A 22,626-nucleotide genomic window follows, 5' to 3' on the forward strand; every position below is an offset into this window, starting at 1 on the left:
CTGTCACTTCCTGAATGAAAGGTGCTACAAATTCGACAGACAAACACAATCCGCTTCATGCACTGGTACTTAGATGCATGAAAGGATTGTGTAGATACTATACAGTATATTTACACAACATCTTCTGTAGATGAGGTAACAAGCTCTCCCATCCCAGTGTGAAATTGACCATGGATTGGGCTGCTCTTTGAAGATACCCATAAACTGGTGGTTCACTTCCCAATGGCAGGAACATTGAATTATATTTCCTATGCTTTGCAGGCAGAATGGAATATTGAACATAAAAGTGATGGTCATTTTTAAAAATTAACCAGTTTTTTCCCTAATAGCCACCACCTTTCCCATCACCCTCTTTCGCCCTCCCAGGCATTGGCATCTAGGAATGGGTTGAAGCACCGAGAGCATTTCAGTTTCAGTTTCTGCCTGTTTGAACCTAGTCAGATTCCCCATTTCTTCTGCTAAGCAGTTGAAGCCGTGTGTTTGTGTGTGTGTGTTGGGGGGGGGCGGGTTGCGCCGATTAATTGTATTTCACAGGTGTGGTATAGTTGGCATGTACATTACAGTCCAGCATGGCAGTGCCTATGAGGGCTGTGTGAGCTACAGCATCTTGGATTGTCGCATTAGAGTCTACATTAGAGAAGCGCTGGAAAAATAGCAGCACACATCAAATTTGGAGGCATCAGCCCTGCAGAGGGATAGAAAGTAGGTCAAAATTCTTAGGTGTCAGAGCCAGATTTGTAGGCAGCTGGTTGACCAGCTGCTTAGGATTTTTCTAGCATTGGCCAAGACATTACTCGTACCTCCCTCTCTGTTTCCTGTTGTATTATCTTATCTTATATTGACTACGACCACATTATTAATAATAGTAGATATTGATCTGATTGGGGACAGCTCAAGTGCACAAGAGGTCAGGCTCGGTGGTTCCCACAGAGTTGTGGTGTTTCCTTTTGGTGCCTTGATAAAGTTCCAGCTTTGCATATCTTTCACAAGTGTTATAAAACTTTGGTCAGTAGATGTTTTTGGATTTTAGGACTGTTATATTTGAGCTGCTTTTAAACTGGGCTTTAGTGCTTTATGTAAGATATATTTTAATACAGTATTGCTCATCTTAATGTTTCGATATTCATTTAAAAAGTTTGATACAAGCCAATCATAAATAGTATGTATGTATGTATGTATTTATAGCATTTTTATGCCGCCCCCATCGCAGAAAGTCTCAGGGCGGCTTTAGATATATAATTTATACACAGAAAGATCTATATAGATTGTCAACATAAGACAATGGCTGTGTTCAAAAGTAACACTAATTCATTAAGACATAATAGGACTGTGAGCCTAACTTTAAGTGCACATACTGGGATAGCTGTGATGAGGAGTTAAGAATGTTTAATTTCTGATTTTATTAACCATACCTTGTTGTACCATCTAAACCTGACTGACTGCAGAAAATATTAACTGTAGCATCAATTAAGAAACTGGCTTGTTTGAACAACCTGTATTAAGATTAACCATGGTTTAGATCTCAGCTATAACACTACACTGTGGTTAAATTAACATGAAAAGCTTCTCATTTCATCCTTGCAGCTGTGCCAAGAAGAGCAAGAGAGCCCCAGACTCACCTAGACATATTCCCACCAGGACAAACTAATTTATTGAGCCATCTGTATGTAGGCATTTTACGAACTCCATTTATCGCGGTCTCCCAACATTCTGCACAAGCAAAAAACTAGTTGTTGGGTGCCAAATTAGGACTCTGAAAATGTCACTACTTATGTTTTAATTTATGCATTTTAAGAATATGGCTAGTGCTTAGCAGTTGTGACAGGTTTGATACTGTATCAGCAAGGCCTGGTGAAATTTCTAAAGCAGTAGAAATGGTGCAATGAAAGATAGTGAGCAGGATTTCCAGTGGTCATAAAGAACCTTTCTGTCTCTTTCTGAATCAGGCTGTGGCTTCATCATCTAGCTCAATGCCGGCTACTCAGATCGATCTCAACACCTTCTGAATGCAAAGCATCAGCCGTACCTCAGCTCGGTTTCCTCCTAAAGTATAAGATTTCAAGCGTGGGGCTTCAGTGGCCTACATAGGTGCTTGTTCACTCCTCCCCAGCTGAGCAGGGCTGTCAAGGACAGAACATTCTGGAAGGCTCCCATTCCTAGGGTGGCCACGAGTTGGAGACAGCTTGACAGCACATAACAAAACACAAACAAGTGGAATGCATATGGCAGGCTTGCTTGATTCATGTCTCGTATGCAACAGCATCACCACACCTGGTGCCCTCAAGACGTGTTGGACTGCAACTCAATACTGCCGTCCAGCACATCTGCAAGGCACCACACTGGGGTGGGTTGTATAAAAGACATACAATGCAGTATCCTTCTCTGTAAAAGGTTGCTCCGTTTAGGGTTGTGCAGAGTGAGGTCCACAGTGCACATGGGGTACTTTTCACATTATTCCTTTCACTCTAAGATCCTTTCTTCTTGCAATGCCAATTTGTGTCTAAGAAGATACCCCCCCCCCTCCAAGGTTTGGCACATAACCTATCAAAGGGATCATCAAAAAGGCAGCTAAACTGGGATAATCTTTTCTTGTGGCTTCTGCCCACTGAAATTTGGCATTGAAGAATTCTTGCATAAAAATGGCTACTAGGAAAAGGTCCCAAACAAAGTTTCAGGTGATTTATTAATCCCCTCCAGCACAGCTGCATCAGCTTATTGTTCCTGTGCTGTTCCAGATCCTTCCAAGGCACCGGAGCTGGTCCAGAACATGATGAGACATCACTCTGCTATACAACGCTGCCTAGTTCTGACAAGTGTAAGCGCTGTGCTCGAGCCATCTGCCTCGCATGTTTGCCAGAGGGATTTCACAAGAACCCTTTCTTACTTCTTGCTCCTTCAAACAATTTTAATAATTGGGGGCCGTGTAGGAGTATTTGAACAGACCTTCTCAGATGTAAATTCCTTTAAAATGATTCCTGAGAAGGTCTGTTCAAATATTTCAGCCACAGATACCCATAACGATGGTTGAGCCAAAGTTGGTTGTTACTGCTTTTCATTGTGAGTATTTGAATAATGGAAGCTTAACAAAATCATAGGAGTTTGCAAAAGAGAAAGGACTACTATAACATTCTTAAATATAGAACACCCACCTTGTAGATGTTTAAACAAGATTCAGCCATGTGTACACGGGCTGTCTCTCTCTCTCTCTCTCTTTCACACAACCACAAGGTTATCAGTTAGAGAGAGCTGATATATTATGCAACTGAACCTCAAGTTTGTCTGAATGTTACTAATACAACTTGAGATTTGTTAGGACAAGGCAGTGTTGCTCACATCTGTCTAGATACTGAGCTACAACCAGTGGCTTTTATCTCTGGGGGCAAAACCACACCCAGTGCTACCAAACTGGGACATGGACATCTGCTTGTACTGCTTATTGATCCCGCTGTTCCTTTTCTGACCTTGAAATTGCCAGTGCAGCCTGGCTTTGAAAAGGCCGCTCCCCTTTGAAGACACCGCTTGAGCTCCATTTTCTTGCTGGTCCTCTGCTTAATAGTAGAATTTGGATAGCACAAATTTTAGGAGGAGCAGCCAACATAGGTGACAGAGTCTGGCCCACTCATTAGAGAACTGGTGTGGTGTTGTGGTTTCATGTGTGGGGCTCGGGTTGGGAAGTCCCAAGTTCATGTCCTCACAGAGCCATGAAGCTTTGGCTAGTTGCCCAGTCACAACAGGGTTGGTGTCTAGATGAAATAAAGAAGAGAATTATGTAAGCCTTCCTGGGTTTCTTGCAGGGAAAAAGGAAGGCTTTTAATGCAAATAAATAAGAGCAAAGAGTATTTTCTGAATAAGACAGGGCTGTTAGACCTCATCGTTTGGAATGCTTCTTCATGGCATAGGGAGCTGCCTTCTATGAAGTTAGTCCAGCTTGCTCAGCACGGTTGATGCCCAGACGACGGACTGCAGGCATCTTGTGCAAAAGCCTCTGCAAGTAATCACTTCTGGCCCTTGGGAAGAACAACTCTTTTCTCCCCTGGCAGTTGCTGGACACAGGCACGGGGGATGAAAGTGGGAGACAGAAGGGCATGACAGAAGGAGAAGGGGTCACAGGAAGAAGGAAGGAAGGAAGGAAGGAAGGAAGGAAGGAAGGAAGGAAGGAAGGAAGGACGGAAGAGGGCAGCAGAAAGAGAATAGTTTTCTGCTCAGCTTGCCGCTGGCTTTGGCTTAACCCTTAGTCCACATGGGAGATTTGACATAATTGCTCTGCCTTCGATCCAAACTAACCAGCAACCACTCCAGGGGTTCCGCCAGGGATCTTTTCTAGTTCTACCTAGATAAAGCTGGGACTTTTACTCTGAGAATTTCCACACACTGAAAATGTGCTGTACCCCCAAACTAGCCACCTTGAGACGATGGTAGTAGACAGCATATAAATGAAACTATGTATGTATGTATGCATAAGTAAATAAATAAATATCTTGAAATGATCTTTAAAGTGAAAGCATGCGCATGTTTAGGGAGAAGAAGCCCTACAACTGGTGGGAGTTGTAAGACTTGTTTTTCTCCAAACATGCCTGCAATTGCATCCTTAAAACTGAAGTAAGTTAAATACCTCTGATTTAGGATGGATTTATATTCCATGCCACATCCAGCTCCTCACCACACACAGGCAGAACTCAAACAACTGATGTATTATAGATTTCCTCCTTTAGTTTTCACCTGTCAGTTTTATTTCAGAGGACATTTGAGATCCTCAGAATCATAATTAAGATTATGAATTAATCTTAATGGCTAGTGCAACTGTTGGATGTCTTTGCTTGTACTGCTTTCAATTTGTTTTATTGGTGGTTGCTAACAATATGATTAATGGGGGGTTTTGCAAGTTGCTTTGTAAATCCATTTAGATAAAAATGGGATAAAAACATTTATTTATTTAAACCATTTCTATGCTGCCCCATTCGCAAAAAGCCTCAGGGTGGCTTACAACAACAGTAATTAGACTTAAAAAACTGGACACATCTCGGCACGTACATAAAAACCCAATAAATACAGACAATAAATTAACAATTAAAATAACTTTTAAAACATTAGTTAAAGAAATATTTTTTCTGTTGTATAATAATTTTTCTAATAAAAAGAAGCTGTGTGGGCAGAATCAAGGTGGGGCATTTAACCTAGAGAGCTGCTGAGTAGAAGCCCAGGAAAAGATAGTTGCAGAAAATTATACTTGAAGCTTTGTCAAAGATGTTTGATTGTTTCTGAGTTTTCACCCAGTCCAGTCCTATTAGCGTATTGTGAGATGCCAGCAATAAGGACTACAAACTTGCTTTCCATTTTGAAAGCAAACCAGGAATCTTAGAAAGCCAATGCTGTGGTAGTTTCATCTTCTCTTGTGGGATGCATGTGTACATATGTGTAACCATGATGCATGCAACAATGTTAAATTTTCAGTATTACAGGACTATTCATGTGTACTTGAAGGTACGCCCTACAGAGATCAGTTGGACTTACTCCCAAATAAGTCTGTGTGGGATTCCAGTCTAACTTTTCAATCATATTACTTCAAGCTGGGATCTGAAAATAAAGGCTCTGGAACTCTTTGTGGCTATAGTCATTCCACTTAGAGGTTGACATGTATTTACAAATCATCATCATCATCATCATCCTAGGAAGGTCATTCTTCCAAGCAGATGACATCTGCTCAAGCTGATTGAAATAGCACTACTAAGCTATTCTTCCAGTGAAGAGTATATTATATAAAAGCAATGGAAGTCACTACAACTCAAATATACACAACAAGCAGTTCCCGATTGTGTTCTGCTGTGGTAAAACCCTTGAAGACTTTATCTGTCATAACACTTAACTGTTCACTCTAAAAATGTTTGATTTGCCCAAACTGTGGTCATAAATGTGGATGAGCTGGAGACCGCTATGTCAATTGTCTATCATTTTCTCATACTCCAGGCCTTGAGGCCAATGAAAGATCAGGACATGAGTGGAATCTTGATCCTATGGCACAAGAGTGGAACACAAGGTGTCATTTATGAGATTCCCAGCTGATTCTCCATCTGGCTGCTGACCAGGTCCACACTTGCTTGGCTTCATCAAATTGGCTATAGGTGAAGTGCCTGACCTTGTTGCTTTGGGCCAATTCATACACTGCTTTTTCCTGCTTTGTAGATGAAGAGAATCACATCTTCATGAATATCAGGTGTTGCAGGTGCAGGGAAACAGAGAAGGAACTGGCTCCAATGCCTGTCTGCATGGACACCCCATGTTCATTACCTTGCAGTACTCAATATAGACTTTTATTCACCACTTGCTGTGCATTCTTTCTATTTACTAACATGCCGGACCCATTTTAGATCATACTGAAATTCTTGACCTTTAACTCTATTGCAAGTCAGTGCACAGCCTCTCTTCCCCCAGGGCAATCAAATTATCTTGTTACCCTCATGCCTGCTCCCAAAACTTCCAGTAGTCTTCAGGCCAAGGCCTGTGTCTTGGGGATTGGGCAGGCCAGTGGAGGGAGCTCAGGACTCCACTAGCTGATGAGCCACCTCCACAGGCTGGATTCAGCCTCAGGGCCAGAGGTGGTCCACCCATGGTATATGTGAATGAGTGAGCAAGTGATTTGACCATGGAAGAATAGGAAGAGTTCTCCTCTGACCCCAACTACGAATCAGGCTGGAGAAGAAAACAGGAGGTTATGGTGCTCAGCTCAGATTGGAGGGGAACATTACACGTCACCAGGGTTCGTATTCTGAGGCAAGAACTGACAATCCCAGTGGCTTTTATAACCACAAATACTACACTGAAATGGGATTAACTTCATCCAGAACAGCAGAAAATGTTCCTCTAAGTTTTGTCAACCTGTGCTGAGCATAGTGTCAGTTGTCAATATAGTGTCAATATTTCATCTGGTGCTCACCAGAGCTCCTGATAGGACAGGGTAGGTAAAGCAGCCTCACTGTATGCATAGTTTCTCCATGAGAGAAGCTATATAGACAGCAAATCCAGTTCCTAACAAACATGCTTCACTGAACAGCCATCTGGGGACCACAAGTAGCATTATTGGGTATGCCCCTGTCCTTTTGATGTCATTTGACCTACAAACAGCTGCATGGGAAGACCCTCCACCAAATGCTCTTCATCCTTGTTGCCTGTTTGGGAGGTTCATCTGTGGAAGGGCTGGTGCATTGGACCCGGGACAAGTGCCATGCACAGATGTCCATGCCTTTGATCACAAGAGCACACTGATGTACAAGAATACACACGTGCATGCAGTTTTCTGTGCCCCCCCCTTCTGAACTACAAGCAGCTTTCCAAAGCTCCAAAAAGATCTGATAGTTCAACACTGGTTGGAGCAAGGGAAATTTCTGGTCTGGTGCCTGGTACTTACACTGGTCTGGCTCATAAATATGCATTGTTGAATGTGATCATAGTTCAGGATGTTGGAGAAACTGTAAAGAGTTCAAATGAGTTTGGATTTCTAGATATCTGACCTGTAAATTCTGCAATGGTCTGGCTTTTTCTGCGTCCTGGGTTCTATGGGGTTGCTTATTGGTTTTTTTTTTTTCAGTTTGGGGGAAGATATGTGCTAATTCACAAAATGTGCAAGTGGGCATTAGCGTTAACATGGATTAGCACAAGTAGAACACAGTTCAGGATTAAAAAATCCAATTTTATCAATGAGCCTGACAATCCTTGAAACACAGATGGGGCAGCATTAGCAACATCTGCTCATCTCCAATCATAGCAAAGACAAAGCATAGGCTGGTCAGGATTAAACTAGACTTGACTACAGCAGGATGCAACTTCAGTCTCCATGTTTTAATATAAAGAAGATGGAGCTTGGACATGTAGGATGGAGAGCTGAACTTCCTTCCCCAGCAGTGGGGAACTTCCTTCCAGTGGGTTAGCTTCTAAGCTCAGAGCACCAGGCAGAGAAATTCAGCTGGGGCAAAACAATTTAATAGGACAGCAGAGGTGGACTTAACTTCTATCCATGCTGCATGTTAACCCATCCCTTTAAATCATCAGTGCCCTGGCTTTTACACTCTGTTTTGTTGCTTTCCATGGTAGTTGAGTTTTACATCCAGTGTTTTCCTGTTTGTGCCAATCACAACTATCACAGGGGATGTTTGCACAATGATTTCCATTCTAATTTGCTTTTTTCAATCACTACAGCTTGCAAATACTTTCCAACCTTATTCTCTCATTACTGTGTGCATTTAATTAAATGTGCAATGGTGCCAGCTTTTTGGCCTTTAACACAAGTAAAGAGGGTTCATAAACACAGAATATACTTGTTCTTTGAAAATATAGGTATGGATAGAATAGGAGGTATTGAATGGCAACGTGTCAAACTATGGTAATGATCCTCAATCTTACAACTTCAGGTATTGCTGGAATACAGCTTGCATCATCCTTAGATTGGATGTGTTGGCTAGGCATGATGGGAATTAATAATCTAATAACAAGGGCATCTTTTTGTCCATCTGGTGTCTCGAAGTAGGATCCTTGGACAAAGTTCCTGCTCCATTAGGCTGAGATCCAAACAATTTGCAACATTAGTGCATTAGAAGACCTGTGCTGGATCAGACCAAAGGCATATCTAGCCTGGCAGTCTGTTCCTACAGTGGCCAGCGAGAGCCTGTGGGAATCTCACAGCAAAACGAGCAAAATGGCAGCATGCGTTTATTATAGGCATCATGATTGATAGCTGTGCATAGCCTTATCCTTCCTGAACTGATGGCCACCACTACGTCTTTGGTAAAAGAATTTCGTAAAAGTTCCATATAATTCTTTTTACAGAGTACATTGTTAAACTATGGAAATTGGCTTTGGACTTGAGTTTCTTTAGCAGCGCTCATTTTGAAATGCGGGAGACTATCCAAAACAGATTGGAAGGTGGCCTCAGGGTTCTTTTTAACAAGAAACAAATTCCACTGAGCATGGGCCAAGTCACTCAGAGCAACCCTCCTGATCAGATTCCGCCTTTGCCTTTGCTCACCTTGCATGTTCACCTTGTTTGGGTTAGTGCGCTGCCCCATAAGCCTGTGCTATCCATGTACTGTGGTCAAGAGTGGCCTCTCTGTAAATAGAAGGCAAAGTGCTCCGCTTAAGTGCGGTTTCAAGCCACTCAGCAAAACCTGCTTTCCAAAGCCACCCCTTGTGTAACTAATGGGTGCCCAAGATAGCATCTGTTGACACATCCTCCTGTAGCCAAGGGAGGAAATGAGCAGTTTCTCTGTGGTCAATAAATCGTCATTAGATTGTGTGCAGCATGAACACCCGTGGCACTTGATGAAATAAAAGAAGCATGGGGAGATGTCTGCACCTATTTTGGGTTGCAAGGAAGGTAAAACCAAGTCCTACTGTTTAGGCAACAAGGGAAAACCCATTTATTTTTCCAAAAGCTTTGAAGAAGTAATTGATGGAAGCTACTTTTCTTGGCTGGTTTTCTGTTTTTTGTTTTTTTAATTAGGTTTTTTAGACAGTTTCCTTTTTCAGCTCTTTTTAAAAATTGTTTTTTTACCAGCATTTTTACCAGATAAATGCAAACATGTTTGTGTATTTTCAGTGTGCTGTTAATAAATGGAAATAAATTGTTCAGTTCAAAAGGGAAAGAACTTGTGAGAGGCTCAAACCACATTTTCCTCTGCCACAATTTTGTGGCATGAGCCTTAAGAGGCAAGAGGCAAATTTGTTGGATGAATCAAGTGGGCACTAGGTGTTGGCTAGTTTATGCCAATAAGTCTGGAAGGAGAAGGAAAGGAAAGAATCTATTTTACAAGAGGGGATGAAAGGATAAAGAAAGACATCCAGAGAGATACGATAAATAAAATCCAAGCTGTAGTCATAAACCTACTTGTTAAGAGGAAAGTGCGTTGGATATAGTGGGAACTACTTCTGAGTAAACACGCATAGGATTTGGCTGTTAATCAGTATGAAAAACCTACTGGTAGTTTAGGTAGACTCAGATTCCCCAGACTGTGGCAAGCCAGTGGCGAGACTGCATACCAGCATGTGTCAAAGAAAGTACTCCTTGCAGTAACCTTTGCAATGAACTTGATTTTGTATAGCAGGTGCCTGTGGGAGATAGACCCATAGCGTTTTGGTGGAGGAACCCTACAAATACATGCTGTCTGGAGGAGCACCAACTCTGGTTCCAGGATTAAGGGAGTCCTAGGAAGTAGGCCCCTCATCTTCCTCCTGGGCAATGTTGTGGCTGTCTGTCCACCCCAGTCCCCTAGCCCCGCTTCAGCTCAGTGTTCCAGCAGGTATATTTCTTCTTCTTTTTTCAAACACACCTTGCTAAAAGTATGCACCAGACTAGCAGTGGCCATCCGCTTTCCTTCAGCGCCCTGCTTTGATGCATGTTTGGGTCAGAGACTGAACGAATTAGAGGGTTGAAAAGAGAGTTGTAGAATTGTTTGGGTGGTACTGAAAGCACCAGGTCTTTGGATTTTAAAAAATTATTTTCCCCAGAAAATGGCTTCTTAGCTCCTAGTATTTACTTAAGCACGCTAAGTATTGATGCCGGGTCTGCCTTCCTCAGAGGTGGTTGCCTGGCACCAGCACTGATGTCTTTCTGGCACTGGCAGAACACTGGTTTTTTTCCCCTGGCCCTTTTGTTGTCAGCACTGGTGCAGTCCTGTGTGAGTTTAGACAGAGAAGGGTCGTACAACTCCCTGCGTGCCCCAGCGAGCCAGCCAGACTTTTCATTTTTGTGTGCTTGCTTTGTTCCTTGGTTCTGGTAACTCTTTCTCAGGGTCCCTCTGTGGAGTTGACTCTAATTACCTGCTACACTTGGTCACTGTGGGAGGGACAGAAGTACCATTGAAAATTAATAGGACAAGAAGAACAGATCTTGCTGAGACAGAATCAGCACTATTTCTGTAAAGCTAAGTCACTTGCCTTTCAGAATTCTTGGAGAGCGTTCATAAGAGCGAGTGTGGTATGGTGGTTAAGAGTGTGGGACTGGGACTCAGGTGATCTGGGTTCTAGTCCCTGTTCAGCCACAGAGCCTTCTCAGTGCCTTTGGGCCAGTCACTGATTCTCAGTCTTACCTATCCTACAGGGTTGTTGTGGGGATGAGATTGAGAGCAAGATAAGACTGATGTAAGCTATTTAAGTTCTTTAAAAAGAAAGAAAGTGGGATATAAATCTAATAAATTAATAAGAACGTGAATGGAGTGATCAAGTAGATATTGTTAGCCAGACATTCAAAAAGATTTTCAACTATTCTGCCAAAGTTTCCTGAGCAAACTGGGCAATCGTGGGAAAAGGCTGCAATGATGGATTGGCAATAAGTTAAAAATGGGAAGCAGAGAATAAGGAAAAAAATGAACAGTTCTCACAATGAAATGATGTGTCGCCCAGCGATATGTATTGGGGCCAGTGTTTTCCAACTGTTTGTAAATGGCCTAGAGTTAAGGGTGAGCAGTAAGTTGGCGAGGTTTGCTGATGTCCTGGAATTAAAAATGGGTGAATTAAGAATTAAACTGGCAAATGCAGTTCACTGTAAATTAGTGTAAAGTGATGTGTGTTATGGCAGAATATCCTGATTTCGCAGCTACATTAATAGGGTCTGAGCTGACGGTGACAGACTGGGGAGGGATGTTGGAGTTGTCGATGAAAATGTCAGCCCGATGTGAAGCAGCTGTGAAAAAAGTTAATTTTATGCTCGGGTTCATTACGGAAGATAGTAAAAATTAAACCACCAACATTATAGTGCATTTATGGAGATTTGTGGTGCAACCACACTTGGTGTGCTTTTTGGTTGTCACATCTCAGAAAAGATGGTATAGAACTGGAAAAGGCAAACAAAATAATCATGGGGAAAAGGTGTGATAGAGATTTGTAAAATAATGCATGATGTGGAGAAAATGGAAAGAGAGACATTTTTTCTCCCTCTCAATAACAAAACCTGAAATGATTGGTGAGAATTAGTACAGATAGAAGTGCCTCTTTCACACAAGGTCTAGTTAAATTGTGAAATTCTCAATCACACTATGTAGTGATGGCCACCCAACTGGATGGTTTTAAAAGGGGATTAGACAAATAGAAGAGGGCTATTGATGGAGGCCGTAATGGTAATATGCTGCCTTCATTCCTGAGATGCTAAGCTATAGAGTGCTAATTGCTAGGGAAAACGTGGAGAAAGGGAGTGTCTGTATTTGCTGCTTGTGGCCCTCACAGGGGCCTTTGGCCTGATCAGCAGGGCTTTTCTTAAATGAAATGCTCAGTCTCTCAGCTAGTTCCTCCTGATTTATAACTTTCTAAAACTTCCTGCTCAAATTCCATCCCATCCCATGGCATGCAGATTTGGGTATGTGGTGGGTACCTTGGTGACATTTATCTTATGTTGTATCTTTTGTATTATAGCTGGCCATACAATAAATCAAAGGCATTTGGAACCATTTTTGTCCTTATTGTTTTTACACAAATTCAGGATGTTGCTAATATTTTTTTATTTGACTTTTAGAAAATACTAGGTTTTACTATGTTTGTTTTGTAAAAAAGAAAGAATCACAACTTCAGCAAAGTCAAATTTAATACTAAACTCAAACAGGCTTAATTTGTATTTTAAAAATTATGCTATTTATTCCATTGATTTAATTTGAATGGAAGTTGAACTGGAAATTACTAGATGATTGCATATGTGCCAGGAAATGTAACCAATTCAAGAATGACTTGATAAACCATTACTTTTGTAAATAGTGTTTATTCTTAGAAGCTGCCATAAATCTGTGGTCTTACAGAAAGACAGTACTAAGTTCAGTAACACATTTTTACAATTTTGTATTCTGCAGGTTAGAAGACATTTTGAAATTGGTTCAAGAAAGTCGTCATGATGGGGCTAAAGAATCCAACTGCCTTTCGTGGTGGTCTTCATCTTTTAAGTGTTGTTCTACTCTTGCTATTGCACATGGACAGAGTACACTCAGAACATCAGACTGAAGTTACCAATAAAACTAATCCAGAATGTACTGGTTCCTATATCTGTAAGAAAGGTGTGATTTTACCAATTTGGGAACCTCAGGACCCTTCGTTTGGAGATAAAATAGCAAGAGCTACTGTATACTTTGTAGCTATGGTCTACATGTTTCTGGGAGTCTCAATTATCGCTGACCGTTTCATGTCATCCATAGAAGTTATTACATCCCAAGAGAGAGAAATCACAATCAAGAAACCCAATGGTGAAACTAGCAAGACAACCGTGAGAATTTGGAATGAGACTGTTTCCAATTTAACGCTTATGGCTTTGGGCTCTTCTGCACCTGAGATCCTCCTTTCTGTCATTGAAGTGTGTGGCCATGGCTTCACCGCAGGGGATCTTGGGCCAAGCACCATTGTAGGAAGTGCTGCCTTCAACATGTTTGTCATCATAGCACTTTGCGTTTATGTTGTTCCTGATGGGGAAATCAGGAAGATTAAACATCTTCGTGTGTTTTTTGTCACTGCAGCTTGGAGCATCTTTGCCTACACTTGGCTTTACCTAATTTTGTCGGTCATGTCACCTGGGGTAGTGGAGGTCTGGGAAGGCCTGCTCACTTTCTTCTTTTTCCCTATCTGTGTGGTGTTTGCATGGGTTGCTGACAGAAGGCTTCTGTTCTACAAGTATGTCTACAAGAAATACAGGGCTGGCAAGCAGAGGGGCATGATCATTGAACATGAAGGTGAAGGACCACCCTCCAAAGCTGACATTGAAATGGATGGGAAGGTAGTTAACTCTCATGTTGAAAGTTTCTTAGATGGCACTCTGGTCCTCGAGGTGGATGAGAAGGATCAGGATGATGAGGAAGCGAGGAGAGAAATGGCCAGGATTCTTAAAGAGCTGAAACAGAAGCATCCGGACAAAGAAATAGAACAGCTGATAGAACTAGCTAACTATCAGGTTCTGAGCCAGCAGCAGAAGAGCCGAGCTTTCTATCGCATCCAGGCCACTCGGCTAATGACAGGAGCTGGCAATATTTTGAAGAGACATGCAGCTGACCAGGCGAGGAAAGCAGTCAGCATGCATGAGGTTAACTGTGAAGTGGCAGACAATGACCCTGTCAGTAAGGTCTATTTTGAGCAGAGCACCTACCAGTGCCTTGAGAACTGCGGCACGGTGGCCCTGGTTATTGCCCGACGTGGCGGCGACTTGACCAAAACCGTCTCCGTTGATTTCAGAACAGAAGATGGCACGGCCAATGCGGGTTCTGATTATGAATTCACTGAAGGTACTGTGATATTTAAGCCAGGTGAAATGCAAAAGGAAATACGGGTTGGCATAATCGATGATGATATATTTGAGGAAGATGAGAACTTCCTTGTTCACCTCAGCAATGTGAAAGTGTCTTCTGAGGACCCAGGAGAAGGCGTTCTGGAGGCCAACCATGTCGCAACCGTGGCTTGCCTGGGTTCTCCTGCCACTGCCACTGTCACGATCTTTGACGATGACCACGCTGGCATTTTTACCTTTGAGGAGCCTGTGACTCATGTGAGCGAAAGCGTGGGAACCATGGAAGTCAGAGTGCTGCGCACTTCTGGAGCACGAGGAAATGTTATTGTGCCCTACAAAACCATAGAAGGCACAGCCAAAGGGGGTGGAGAGGACTTTGAAGATACTTGTGGGGAGCTGGAGTTTCAGAATGACGAGATTGTGTGAGTACTACTAAAATTCTGTGGTCCATTAGCAGTGTCCGCAAAGGCATCTGGTAGAATACGATATATTTTGGGCCTTTTATTACCTGTGCTTTGTCAAACGTTGGATGCTCTTGTACAGTGTCTTGAGCCCCAAAACATAGCAGGAGCCATGTAACCTTAGGTGCTGAGTGTGTCTGACTGTGGCGAACATAACCTGTGTGCATGTGTGAGAGTGATGTGAAACGGGAGTGTAAACTGGAGGTGTGTTCAGGGAACAATGACACATGTTACACTGAAAGCCTCCACCGCTGCAGCAGAAGTTGTTGCCTTTGCAGGAATCCAGTGGTGAGTGGCACATGAGATTATTTCTATGCAGAAACTGTGGCATCATTTTCTAAGCACATTGGTGCTCGTTATGCAGGAAGGAAGGTCTTGTTTTTTCAGCGCTTTACTGGGATGGCCCTGTTGCTTGTTTTACAAAAAGCGGCCTATGACTAATAAATACAGCTACTTTGCAGGGGGAGGGTTGTCTTTAGCCTTTGTGACATCATGAAATATTTACACTTTGTGCTTTCAAGTTAATGTTACCACGTGGGGGAAAGTCCAATTAGGCAAGGCAGGCTGGTTTGACAGTTTACAAATGTAAACAGCTAGAAAGGAAATGTTGCTGATAAGCATTTCCAGGCAACTCAGAATGATCTGCTCTTTACACACACACATATGCACTCACACACTCATGCACATGCACACACTTTTGGTTACTGCCGTTGTCTATGTCAGCCTTCCCCAACTTGGTGACCTATGGATGTGTTGGACTATACCTTCCATGTTGTCTGGGGTGAATGGAAGTTGCAGTCCAGCATATCTGGAAGGCACCGGATTTGGAAAGGTTGTATAATAAGGGGAGGGAGGTGACAACTTTTCAGGTATACCATTTCTGCTCTGGCAGTGGGCTATATTACACTCTTCTTTGCAGTGATATTGTATCCTCTTCTCCTAAAAGGGACACTAAAAAGGCCACAGCAAGTCGTAGCTCTTCACAAAATAAACATGCTCTTCCTTAGACAAAATTCTTATGAGCAATAGTGAATATTGTATAACTCCGGGTGGACACAGAACCTTAAGCCTTGAATACTTATGAGATATCTTGACCTTGTGCATTCATATTATGAATATGCATCTGGTGCATGATTTGAATATGTAGGGCAAAGAACTCAAGCAACAGTAGCGATAGGGGAGTGAAATCCTTTTTAACAAATCTTTTGGGATAGGGTTTGAGGGTGCCAATACTTGGGAGGAGAGAGGCATTTTCTTGGTTTTCAGTATTTGCATATTGTTCAAAAGCTTGACCAAAATAAATTGATTGAAGAAAAAAAAAAAAAACCTTTATAGGCCCATGTTTGGTTTTCATGGGAAACCCATCAGGCTTGATGATTGTTACCTTTATCGGCATCTGTGAGCTGTGATGGATAATTCTGCTAATGTTGTAGTGTTCTTGCAATACTGGAGACAGAAGCCCCAAGCTTAAAACATGTAGAAATTACATGCTGCAAGGAAATGAAATTGCACCTTCCTTAACTCTAAGGAGTAGTGATCCCACTTTGCTGCCACACATTGGCCATAAAAATGAAATGGGATTAACTCGGTTAGGGTTCAACATGCAGAAGCCTGGCCCATGTGGTTTTAACACATGTATGTCCCATTTCAAGAATTCTATGACCCTGTACCGATGTTGAGGTTTGCAAAGGACTTGAGTGTATGTAGAACAGCATTATTGAACTAAGAGCCAGTTGGCCCACTTGGGGCCTGTTGTGGTCCTCTGGGATTCCCCAGAGGGCCTCAAGCTCTTCCCACTGATCACCTCACCTTTTGTGTCGTTTTCCTCCTATTCTGACAGGTTCAATTTCTCCTCCTAAGGCTGAGTTACTGTAGTTGAAGCTTTAAGCTCAAACATACTTTAAGCTCAGACAAAGGCCCTTCCCCTTTCACTGCACCCACAACTGGAATGCAGTCCTTTAGAGTATCTCTGAAATGGAATTTGGCCTTCAGGGTTCAGCAGTCCTGATGTAGATAGAACCCAGGTAAAATAGCATAACAAATACAATGAACCTTGGAGTTTCCTCTTGAATTAAAGCAAAGTATATCTGTGCATGCAGGATGAACAAAGGTAGTTGTAGCAAGACGTCTTATATTACAAAATGGTATCTTTCCTGTATATTTATGTTTGAATTGTCTTTAGGAAAGAAAAAGGTAAACCACACTTGACTCTAAACATTGAATTACACAAAGGAATAAAAAGGCAGGATGTAAAACCAGTTTAAATATGGTAAATTCAGATTAGCAAATAGATGGATAGATAGAAAAGGGTTTGCAGATGCATGAAATGAAAGTGCAGATAAAATACATCCTGTGCATGATGCACTTTGAGCCCTGGCTGTGGGTGAGGCAGTTCTTTGGATTCCCAGGAAGTGATATGCTGCCAACCAGGTTTGCCAACTAAAGCCTGGATGTTCAGGTACACCACCCTACAGTCTCTCTAACTAGATGCTGATCCAATTTAGCATCTTGGTGACAATCAAAACAGGTTCACGTTCTGCAGTGGCACAACAGACTTGACCAAACAGCTTAATATCCTGCGACGATCAGAGCAGTTTATTGTTCTGCAACACACCAAACACTAGCTTGGTTTCAAAGGTTTTAGTAGCCAAACAGTTACAGCGTGCAGTCCAGCTGGTATACAAGCGAACCTCCAATCAGCTGGAATGGACAGGCAGCAGGGGTTACCTCAAAAAACCCGAACAAAAGCACAAAGAAAATGGCAAACTTGTATAGGTTACATAATTCAAAGCATAGTGCATGCATGCAGCATTCTACTTTATGTTTTAATCTTAACATAGAAGTATACTGATTACTTATGCAGGTGCTAATAATAATAATACACAATAAATGAATAATGAGTATCTCTCTCTGGCTTGCCAAGGTCTCTTCGCTTGAAGATGCCAAAGTGATGGCACATTCCTGCAGGCAGAGGCTTGTGACTACCTCAAGCATGAAGGCCCCATTGGACTAGGCTGATAAGGGGTATGGCCAAGGAGGGCACACAGCCGCGGGGTGTGTGCGTACTCCTTTGATCCATCTCTTTTGGGAGCCTCCCCTGGTGGGAAGACTGGCAGAGGTGGTTGGGATGATGATAACTAAAGCTCTGTTGTTTTATTAGCATAAACAAGGCAACTTAAGTTCAATTATGCCAGGCAAGGCCCACATTTTAAACATCAGAGACCCAGGCCTGGATGTTCAGGTTCAGGTATGCCACAGCACTGTAAAGAATCAGAACGAACAGCTATGAACAACTAGTTTTTGATCTCAGCACTTTCCAGCTGACACAATGGTCTATCTTTAGTTTGTTTAAAAGATGTATTTATCTTTTACCACGTATAAGCCAAGGATAGGACACATCCAGGCTGATCTTCATAGGCTTCCTTAGGGAAGATGGAGTTGCAATCCAGCACTGTCTAGAGGGGCACAAATCCCATTCTACATCCATAGTAGAACCTGCCCATCCATAGGGTGCTCAGGCTGCCAAGCCTATATAAAAAGTGGGCCTCTGTTTGTGGTGCTCCGAAGGGCAGAGTTGGATGTGATGGGGCTTTGGGAGCTTTCCTACATCAAATTGGACCATTGATCTGGAAAGCTGCTTTCTACAGTGTCTGGCAACAGCAATCCAGGTTTGACGAGTCTTTCCCAGCCCTTCTGGGAGATGTTGAGGATGGAAACTGGAACTTTTTGCATGAGTTCAACGGCTGAGCTATGACCCTCTTTGAGCTACAGTATTATCCACGTGTTTACCCTATTCACATGTAAAGTGTGAGTGTGGCAGGTGTTTGAACAGTAAGCAGAGTGCATATGCAAAGGACACCAATCTTCCTCGGCTGTGCTTTACATCCCTGCAGTCAATTGCGCCAAGTATTTTCTTTCCCTTTTGACTTTATAGATGGAGATTAACTGGGAATGGTGAAAAGTACTCAGAGCCATAGACTGAGAAAAGACAGAGCATGGGATGGGGAGATTTAACTGCCTTTCCCAGCATATTTGTATTGCTTATAAAAGAAGGAATCTTCCAGATGAGGCTTTTATTGTGTCATTAGCTTGCCTCATTTGCAGAATTTTATGGTGGGTGCAGGTGTCACCTTCCACTCATAACCAGACTTTATCTTTTAATGCTTGGCTCCTTATCTGTTGCGGAAAAAAGTTTGAAGATGTCCAAGAAGCCTTCTTTTGGGATGTGTCGTAAGACACATGCCATATGTTGTTTTATCTGTGAAGGGGACAGGCATAGGAAAAGAGGCACTGATACGGCTCGATTAGGCCCTAAACTCTGAGAATTAAATCAGTTTACAATTTCATTGCTTTCCCAGCATAAGGTGGCCATTTGAAGAATGTTGCCTGACCAACAAACCATTATTTTCACAGGATTATGAGAGATAATGTGCCTGAAACCTGCTCACTGGGTCAGCTCATTTGATTTGACCTTACACCAGCAGAACTAATTTTAGAATGACATAGAATATTATAACTCTAGAGTTGTTATTGCAGGTCCAAGCGCATCCTTTCCTGGTTTTCACACATATGCACACGAACACACACACACGCACACACGCAGAGGAGTGAATAAGAGCAGCAGGCTTCTTTTGGCACTCCTGTAAAAGAGCTCTTGATGCTGCTGCTGCAATGATACTCTATATTTTATTGATTGGCTTAAGATCGTAGTCCTGATAAGAAAGCTTTTCCAAAAGATGAACATCAGAGCAACACAGACAGCTCAGATGGGGTAGTGAATGAAGATATTAAACCAAAAAACAAAATGCCCAGCATTCAAGATCTGCTGTTAGTGCTGTGGCCTAGTTTTTGGAGGTGCTGTGAGCCAAGAACTGTTGGTCAAAAATCAATAGGACTTCTGGGTGCTCAGTTCTTCTGAAAATAATCTTCTGTAGCCTCTAACATGCATCTCTCCAGGGTCCAATTATCTAAAGCAGAATTGGCTCAGTGTATGGTCCATGGAGGCCACGCCGTCCATCACAGGGCATTTTGTGTTGCTTTATTCTCTAATGTCTGTCAAACGGCTTCTGAGTAAAATTAAAACTCTTGCGCTGCATGGGCGCTTGCGTGTTGCTTTACAGACAGACATCCCAGCTTCTTTTCCAGGTGTCTGTCTTGCTGCCTGCTAATGCCTGAACCGGACTGCTCCCCCCCCTTTTTTTATAAGTGCTACCTGTTTGCCTGCTCATTCATTCCTTCTCATTAATTAATACAGTGCAAAAAGTACTACTGGGGGTGGGGGTGGGGAAGTGCAGGAGAATATACAAATAGGCATTCTGGATCAGGCCAAGGGCTTAAGTTTGTGGAAGTTGTGGTGATTCATTTACAGTAAAGCTTTCCCTTCTGTATCCTTACTCAGTGCATTAGTTCTTTTCACCAGTTTATCTGGAATGGACAGTAAAGATGGAAACATTTTGTTTAAACATGCATAGGATTAAATTAAGCTAACTAGCCTGTAATTTCCTGGACACCACTCCCCAGATCCCCCTTTTAAAAATTTCCCAAGCTTCTTGTACAGTGCTGGACCGGATGGACTGTTGATCTAATCCTACATGGTTCTTCTTAGGCTGGATAGTTCCAGGTCAAAGAGGTATTTTTGTTTTCAGAGGGTCAAGCCTGTCCCAAGCTGGTTACAGATGTCCATCCAGATCAGCAGTATATTGCAATATTGCAATATTGACTTCACTGCTAGGAATTCTTTCTTAAAGTGTTTGAATTTCATTAGATTTAATTTAATTATATATTTTTACCCCATCTTTCACTAAATGTCTCAAGATGGCTTACAGAAAGCTATAGTTTTACATCCTACATTGTATGTCTGATTTTCTTCCTTATTAGCTACCGTTTTCTGTAGCACTTTGGCGTTCCAAACTGGAATGAAGTGCAGGTTCTTTGTACAGTATCAGGGATGCTGTTTAGGATAGATAGCATCTGGGCCTGATGTTTTATTCTGTGTTGGCACAATTAGGAAGGAGTGGGCACCTCAAAATAGAGCACTGTCCTCTGTAAAGCAGGACACATAACCGCTCTGATTTTAACATTACTTCTGTGAACCACTCTCTGTAAACCTAATTTTCTATTTGCAGAGTTGCTTCTTTCTATGTTTCAAATATCCCTCCTATTCAATGTAAACTGATAAGGTCCAGGAAAAGATGAACAATGTTTGTTTTAGGATACTTTCTGTACAAGCAAAACAAAACAGGCATTTAAAGATGACCATTGGATAATATGGGCAATTAGAGAATTAGAGCAATTGAGCTCTGTCTTAAGTCAATAAAGAAGCACACATCCTCATTATATTTATATATGAAATAATACAATTGCAGGTAATGGCTCTTGTCCAACTAAAATTAGTCACACACAAATCCAGTTAGTGGCTACTAACAAGTCCCATGGACTTCAATGGAACATAAGGAGTTGAATTAGACCAGTATTTCTATTCAGATAAACATAATTCCTTAAAATTCCCACTAAGCAAGCCCCTTGTCTCAGTATCTGCTTGCTTCCCTGTGATTCCCTCTGTCAACATTAAATCTGTCCTCTTGTCACATTTCAGGGTGACGTTTATTCTTTACATTGTAAAGGTAAAATAAATAAGACCACCTGGTGCACTTTTCCTATACCATCAATTGTTTTGTTATGTCTTTCAGTAACCAGTCGAACCTATGCTTATTACAGAAGGAGGACCCCCCTAGTTTCTCTTTTTCTTGCTTCTTGTATGTAATTGTAGATAAACTCCAAAATTCAATCTGATACTTCCAGCATCTTTGTAAAATTGCCAACCAATTACTTAGCACACAATAAAAACAACTTGTGCAATGCAAGCCTTTACATAAAGGAAAGGTAAACTTTTTTTACTCAAAGGAAGTTCTACCAGGTTCAGTGGAAATTATTCCCAAGAAAGTGTTCATTGGTAGGGAATATAGTTCATGTCAGTTGTAGCATGGCTGACTGGAAGATGCATACCCTTTCTCCTAAAGCATTTCAAAGGCACAATCCTTTGCATGTTTAGACAAGAAAAAGCTGTACCCTTTCCAGTATTCCCTAGGCACTCATGCTTTCCCTTCTGGATGCTTAAGGCTACTAACAAAGGAATCATAAATTTAGCTATTTAAAAACATTCTTATAGATCGAAACAAGGCCACTAAACATTGAAGCGCACAGAAACAACAGCAGATGACAAGAATGAAGCAGCTGTTGGACTTCTCAGGGTGTTCCACAGTCAGGTTTAAATGGCAAGCTTAAAATTAGGCATTCGTTGCTTTCCTAAAAGGAACTTTCCCATCAGCTTCTTGAAGGTCACCTGTATTCCAACCTATATAGCAAGGCCTTGTAGATATGAAAATGTATTCAAATTTACCATGTGTATGCTGTAGATTAATTACATTATAAAAAGATAGCGTCAACAAAACTTTAGTACAAATGCCCTTCTAAGATATTGAAGATAGTGTAAATTATAAGTGAACATATAAAAGCTGTCCCATTGCTAGAATTAAGCAAGGCCTTTGTGAATCTTTTTCACTTCAAATCAGGCTAACTCACTACATGGAAAGTAGTCTCAAAAATAAACTTGTTCTAGTTTACAGTCTCATTAATTGAAACTTGGCCCCACCAGTTAATCAACTCAGTAAAGGTTCATTACTTTATTCTTCTGATCAAAGCAGTTGAAACCTGCAGTGATAATAAATATGGCTTTTTAAAAATCTTAAACATGTTGAGGTATATTTCATGATTTCTACTTCTTATATGCATGTATCAAAGCCTATTTCTTTACATCGGCATTTTAACAGGAAAACCTGCTTGTCAGTGTGAGAGGAAAAAAGTGCTACCCAAGGCTAAAATAAGCTGGCATCTAGAGAAACCTATTTGTGATTTCTCTGTATAGGATTC

At 41.8% G+C, this 22,626-nt stretch overlaps 1 protein-coding gene across 10 annotated transcripts in view; it reads left to right on the top strand.

The window, feature by feature from the left end:
• The window catches only part of SLC8A1 (solute carrier family 8 member A1), a 324,392-nt gene that overhangs the window by 44,077 nt on the left and 257,689 nt on the right, over positions 1 to 22,626 (top strand). For 6 of the 10 annotated variants that reach the window (XM_044429652.1, XM_044429649.1, XM_044429650.1 and 3 more), the window contains one exon: positions 12,822 to 14,658. In XM_044429652.1, coding sequence (XP_044285587.1) covers positions 12,860 to 14,658 — 1,799 coding nt within the window. In that variant the 5' untranslated portion in view covers positions 12,822 to 12,859. Of the gene's footprint in view, positions 1 to 2,792; positions 2,816 to 10,088; positions 10,287 to 12,821; positions 14,659 to 22,626 lie in introns of those variants that run through there. The other 4 variants (XM_044429651.1, XM_044429654.1, XM_044429655.1 and 1 more) reach the window with 2 other exon arrangements.

The sequence above is a fragment of the Varanus komodoensis genome, unplaced genomic scaffold, assembly GCF_004798865.1.
Source record: "Varanus komodoensis strain SLA01 unplaced genomic scaffold, ASM479886v1 scaffold2, whole genome shotgun sequence".
In the NCBI taxonomy this organism is placed as follows: domain Eukaryota; kingdom Metazoa; phylum Chordata; class Lepidosauria; order Squamata; family Varanidae; genus Varanus; species Varanus komodoensis.